General features: G+C 45.9%; 1 protein-coding gene and 1 pseudogene across 1 annotated transcript in view; both read left to right on the top strand.

Annotated features, from left to right (window-relative positions):
• The window catches only part of ECM2 (extracellular matrix protein 2, female organ and adipocyte specific), a 75,760-nt gene that overhangs the window by 65,048 nt on the left and 3,949 nt on the right, over positions 1-6,763 (top strand). The window contains 2 exon segments of the mRNA XM_015570196.1: positions 1,617-1,756; positions 5,009-5,335. Coding sequence (XP_015425682.1) covers positions 1,617-1,756; positions 5,009-5,335 — 467 coding nt within the window.
• LOC102759995 lies at positions 2,404-4,895 on the top strand (annotated as a pseudogene).

The following is a 6,763-nucleotide window of genomic DNA, read 5'->3' as shown; positions in this document are numbered from 1 at the left end:
GGTGCCGCACCCTCCCCATCGACCCTGCCTTGAGTGTGACGGGGCGGTGCCCCAACCCCCCAATCGGCCCTACCCTGAGCGTGACTGAGGGTGGCATCACAACCTCCTCCCAATCGCCCTGCTCTGTGCATGACAGGGGGCGGCACCCCAAAGCTAGGGGCTGCCCTAGGGATTGGGCCTGCCCTCTGCCACCCGGGAGCAGGCCTAAGCCAGCAGGACATTATCTCCCAAGGGGTCCCAGACTGCGAGAGGGCACAGGCCGGGCTGAGGGACCCCCCTTTCCCCCCGAGTGCACTAATTTTTGTGTACTGGACCTCTAGTTTACTATAATTTGAACACTGCTTTCTCTTCAAATTATATGAAATTATGAATCAAAGTTACAATTATGAGTAGAGACCCTTAAAAAAGTAATAAATGGTCCTGATGACAGCTCCTCAGGAAAGGCTGGGAAAATTAACTGACAATTTAAACAGAAAATGCGACCTGCAAAAAGTACCTTGACTTGCAAGATAGTTTTAACTGTCCCAAACGGGGATTGTGGCGACCATCCCCAGCCTGCTCCGCCCAGAATCCCTCGTGAACTAGCAGTGACCCTGCATGGATGGAAGCAATCCCATCCCCTCTGCCGGCAGCCCTCGCCTTCCCAGTTCTGACAACTCCCACCCGAGCCCATGGCTGCCCAGTCTCACCCTCTCTGGAGATGCCCCTGCTGCAGAGGGGTGGCCACCGGGGCGTGGGCTGAGAGGCCACTGCAGAGCTGCCTGGCTCAGCCTCAGATGGCTGCGCCCTGACTGGGTCTCCTTTCACGCTTTAAAAAAGTGTACAGTGATTGCATTGTACACAGTTTGGGAGCCACTGATCTAGTTTACACCCAAATGCACAAGAAAGTAAAAGCAAACAGCTAAAAGTCTCTACCAATTTCTGATAAATAGCAAAATTAAATGACAAAGAGAGGGAAATTTCTACAAAAGGAACAAAAAGTTACACTGAAGATACATACCAATTCTACTTTGAATTCCCATATCCTTGTTGTGTGAAAACTCTAATGCCAAATGAAACCACATATGAAGACAGCTAGCTGCTGGACATTAGAGTTCTAGTAAACTTCACCCTAACATTGAATGAAAGCTCTTAATGAGCTTTAATTAATTTAATTTCAATACAAAATCAAGTCCAGAAAATATGAGCCTAAAAATATTACAGACAGCACTTGCGGGTGGGACCAAGCTAGGACAAGTTCTCATCATATTCGGTCAGCGTGTGACACGGATGGCTGCTCATGTCCTAGGCCCGATTATCTCTAGTGCTAGGTGGGATGATACTTTCTATCTATTTTCTCGTCAAATGAAATAAATTTATGTGAATAAAGTTTTATAAATTAGGAAATCTTTATTCAACTATTATGGCATACAATATCTTGCAAAATAATTAAATAAAATGACAGACAATACATTTTTCTAATTAGAAAGTTTGACAGCTTAGAACATGAATTCCCTTGAGGGGGCAGTAAAGGCTTTAGATAATACTAATGAGAACAGCCTACAATGCTATTGTAATTTCTATAAAATTGAATGTATTTATCAACCAACAGGAAGAAATATGTCTTTTAATTGCAGGAATTATACCTAGAAAATAATCAAATTGAAGAAATAACTGAAATTTGTTTCAATCATACCAGAAATATCAATGTCATTATCCTATGTTACAATAAAATTGAAGAAAATAGGATTGCTCCTTTAGCCTGGATAAACCAAGAGTAAGTATATGTTATAATTAGACTTTCTGAGACAATTCCTTCCTTCTGCCATTATTAACAAGGGTATGAACGTGGAGACACAACGGAGGCGGCAGCATCCTTTCTTAGTGAACCCCCTCCCACCCCCAACGTGGCCACCTTCATGGGGTTCAAATCCTTGCTGATATGACTGGTGTGGGGGTGACTGGCCACAGTCACCACCACTGTGGACACTTGCCACGTGCAAGTGCTGCACTAGCCACACGGCATGTGTGCAGGGACACGAGGTCTGACGACCATGACGCGCACTCTGTGGACCTCACCGGGTGGTCCTGCAGGTTACGGGAGTGACCCCGGCACAGAGTGAGGAAGGAACCTGCCCTCCTCCCCTCCCCTCAGGTAAAAGCGTTTGGCTGCACTGTCCCACACCCTCCAAATGTCTCTGCCTCCAGTCTTACAAAACAGCCTAAGCAAACAGCACAGCCCATCTGCCTGGAGAGACATGTGGCCCCGGCCGCAGCCCTCACTGAAGGGGCCAGCATGGAGGCCTCGCCGGTCAGGAAGGGGAGTAAGCTGTGTGGGAAAGCGGGTTGAGCCCTGATCAGATGTGGAATTAAGAATAGAAAACGCAGCCGGGCTGCAGCGCCGCTCGGCAGCGTCTCGTCAACATGGCTCATCTGCCGATGAAGCTCCTGCGCAGGAAGGTGGAGACGCGGAACCTCAGGTTGCGGCAGCGGAACCTAAAGCTGCCGGGGCCTGGGTGTCAGAAACTCAAGATGAAGATGTGTCTCAAGAAACCGCAGCAAGTGAAAAAATTAAAAATCCCTGAAACAGTCTACGAGTGTAGGTTTGTCAGAAGCCCCAAATGGAGATACATGTAAAGAAATAGTGGAAAATGTAAAAGTTAAAATGTCTCCCAAGAAATCTACCATATTAACCAACGGGGAAGCAGCAGTGCACTCGCCCAATTCAGAATCTAAAAAGAAGAAAAAGAAAAAGAGAAAAATGGTGGATGATACTGGGCCTAATACCAAAAAAGCAAAAATGGAAGGCAAAGTGGAGCCAGAGGAAGATGCCCAGGCCCCTGAAGAAACCGAAACTAGTGTGGAGAAGCCAGGCTATGGGGAAGAGGAGAGTGAGGTGCCCAGCCTGCCCCTGGGACTGACAGGAGCTTTCGAGGACACTTCACTTGCTTCTCTCTCTAATCTTGTCAATGAGAACACTCTGCGGGCAAGAAAAGAAATGGGCTTTACAAACATGACCGAAATCCAACATAAAAGTGTCAGACCACTTCTGAAAGGCAGCTGCAAAAACTGGCAGTGGCAAAACCCTGGCCTTTCTCATCCCTGCAGTTGAACTCATTGTTAAGTTAAAGTTTATGTCCAGGAATGGAACAGGAGTTCTTATTCTCTCCCCTACTAGGGAACTGGCCATGCAGACTTTCGGTGTTCTTAAAGAGCTGATGACACGCCACGTTCATACATACGGGTGGATAATGGGCGGCAGCAACAGGTCTGCTGAGGCACAGAGCTTGCTAATGGGATCAACATCATTGTGGCCACACCAGGCCGCCTCCTAGACCATATGCAGATACTCCAGGGTTTGTGTATAAAATACTGCAGTGTCTGGTTATTGATGAGGCTGATCGTATCTTGGATGTTGGGTCTGAAGAGGAGTTAAAGCAAATTATTAAACTTCTGCCAACACGCAGACAGACCATGCTCTTTTCTGGCACACAAACTCGAAGAGTTGAGGCCCTGGTGAGGATTTCTCTGAAAAAGGAGCCATTGTATGTTGGTGTCGATGACGATAAAACTAATGCAACAGTGGATGGTCTTGAGCAGGGATGTTGTTTGTCCTTCCGAGAAAAGATTCCTCCTGCTCTTCACATTCCTTTAGAAGAACTGGAAGAAGAAACTCATGGTCTTCTCCTCTTGCATGTCCGTGAAACACCACGATGAGGTACTACGCTGCATCGACTTGCCTGTCTTGGCCGCCCATGGAAGGCAGAAGCCAAACAAGCGTACGACCACATTCCTCCCGTTCTGCCATGCGGATATGGGGTATTGTTGTGCATGGACGTGGCAGCCAGAGGGCTGGACATTCCTGAAGTCCACTGGATTGTTCAGTATGACACTCCAGATGACCCCAAGGAATACATTCATGATGGGAAGAACTGCCAGGGGCCTAAACGGAAGGGGGCATGCCTTGCTCATTTTGCGTCCTGAAGAATTGGGTTTCCTTCGTTACCTGAAGCAATCCAAGGTTCCATTAAGTGAATTTGCGTTTTCCTGGTCCAAATTTTCTGACATTCAGTCTCAGCTTGAAAAATTGGTTGAAAAGAACTACTTCCTTCATAGTCAGCCCAGGAAGCATATAAGTCATACATTCGAGCATATGACTCCCATTCTCTGAAACAAATCTTTAACGTTAATAACTTAAATTTGCCTCATGTTGCTCTGTCATTTGGGTTCAAGGTGCCTCCTTTTGTTGATCTGAATGTGAACAGCAATGAAAGCAAGCTGAAGAAGAGAGGAGGCGGCGGTGGATTCGGCTACCAGACGCCCAAGAAAGTGGAGAAGTCCAAAATCTTCAAGCACATTAGCAAGAAGTCGTCCGACGGCAGGCAGTTCTCTCACTGAAGTTGTCCTTCCACCTTCGGGGCTCAGTCCTGAGAGGAGTGGTTTTTCTTGCTCTAACAAGGACTTCTGACTATAGGATTGGGACTGATGTAACAAGAGTGTAAATTGGCATGGATTGCAAGTAATGAGCACTATTTCCAGCAAGTCTTGTTTATTTTGAGTCATAAAACAAAAACAACTTCATTTTTTCTTGATTTCCCAAGGACAACGCAAAGGGGTTTTTTTGGTCTTTGTTGTGGTTAAAGGATATTTTGAGGTTAAAGAAAAAAAAAATAGACAATCCCCACATCACTGCCACTTCTTTGCTGGAACCACTGAAGACTTTAGGGATAGGCAATTTGATGCTGGCAGAACTCCCTGGATTTCACTTCTGAGTCAAGTCTGACCTTAGGGATGTTTGGGGACTTCCGTGAGCCTCACGGTTACCCCTCTGAATCCTGGTGCTCCTCTCTGGTGGAAACTGACTGGCTGTGCCCAGGTAAGCACATGCACAGCCAGGGTGGCACCCGGTGGTATCCCTGCACCGAATGCTGGCAGGAAAACCTGCAAGCATCCTGACTGGCCTTGTCTAAACCTAGAGCTCACAGTCACTGCCCTGATGTACCACCGTTTACTCTTTCCTTTGCTGCAGAAATCTCGAATCCATCGACCTTTCCTACAACAGGCTCTACCACGTCCCCTCCTACCTCCCCAAGTCGCTGCTGCACCTTGTGCTCCTGGGGAACAGGATTGAGCGCATCCCTGGCTACGTGTTTGGCCACATGGAGCCAGGCCTGGAATACCTGTACCTATCATTTAACAACCTCTCTGATAACGGCGTGGACCGAGTCTCCTTCTATGGGGCTTACCATTCTCTGAGAGAGTTATTTCTGGATCACAATAACTTAAAGTCTATACCACCAGGGGTACAAGAAATGAAAGCACTACATTTTCTGAGGCTGAACAACAACAAGATACGGTAAATTTTGGCTTTTTCAAGTACCCATTTAAATTGTTGCGGTTGACAAAATATATGATTAAACTACCATGACATGATGTCTGGGATTTACTTTAAGAAAAAAAGTGATGAGAGTTACATTAAACCAGATTGGTAAATGTTAGTAACAGTTGAAGCCAGAAAATAATAGGTACATAAGAATTCATTGTTTTCTTCTAATGTTATATATTTGCAAACTTTCAGAGTAAAATTTTTTAAAAATAGAGTATTATTACAGAACTAGATGCCCAGTGCACGGATTTGTGCACCGGTGGGTTTCCTCAGGCTGGCCTATGGGGATTGGGCCGAAACCGGCTCTTTGACATCCATCAAGGGGTCCCTGATTGCAAGAGGGCACAGGCCAGGCCTAGGGACCCCACCAGTGCATGATCGGGGACAGAAGGGATCGCAGGAGGGCTCCAGGGCATGTCCAGACTGTCTCGCCCAGTCCCAATCAGCTGGACTCCAGCAGCAAGCTAGCCTACTTGTCAGAGCGTCTTCCCCTTGGTGGTCAGTATGTGTCATTGTGTCTGGTCAAACGAACGGTGGGACACTTAGCATATTAAGCTTATATATATAGATAGATAGATACTTAGAACATTAAAAACAGGTTGGAATAGGGCACCGGGCATTAGATTATGGTGCTGCTTCCACCTTCACATATAATTATAAACACTAGCTTGTGGAACACAAAATCTAAATATATGCTAAAATTAAAATCACTTCTATCTAGATTCTTCTCAAGGCAAAATTCTAAATACATTAATAGAGACCCCACACCACTCACATGTGGAGACACACTTTCTGCATGTGTCCCTCTGCCCAGGGTGCATGAGAGCCAGGGTTCACCTGGAACCTTGGTTAGTGCATTAATAGGGGAGGCAGGTCACTGACCCTGTCCCTGAAGAGTACCCCTGACTCTTTTACATAGTTCTCAAATTCAAAACACATTTAAACTCCCCCAAAAAACAAGACAGGGAAAAAGTCAAGAGTTTCTAAAAAACCCTTATGGAAGAGGTGCGGGTGGGATGAACTCTGTAAGATTTGGTTTCAAAATATTTGGCTAAAACCCTATTATATTATCAAAATAATACGTGCAGGCGCGCACGTACAGTGTGATTGAAACTTCGTGGCCCATGTGCAGAAGTCGTTATTTTGTGGAAGAGCCACACTCAAGGGGCCAAAGAGCTGCATGTGGTTTGTGAGCCACAGTTTGCCGACCACTGAACTAGGGCCACTTTGTTATTCTGAAAGGTGGGATAAATGATCAATTCTCTTTTTAAACTGACAGAAGAAAAAGCTGATTACATATCTGGAAATGTGAAAGATGACAGGGGTTAACTAAACTTACTATGGCAACCATTTCCCAATATATACACACATCAAATCATTATGTTGTACACCTCAAAT

This window comes from Myotis davidii, unplaced genomic scaffold (assembly GCF_000327345.1).
Source record: "Myotis davidii unplaced genomic scaffold, ASM32734v1 scaffold287, whole genome shotgun sequence".
Lineage (NCBI taxonomy): Eukaryota > Metazoa > Chordata > Mammalia > Chiroptera > Vespertilionidae > Myotis > Myotis davidii.
Note: the sequence above shows the minus strand (reverse complement) of the source record. Positions and strands in the feature narration are given on the sequence as shown.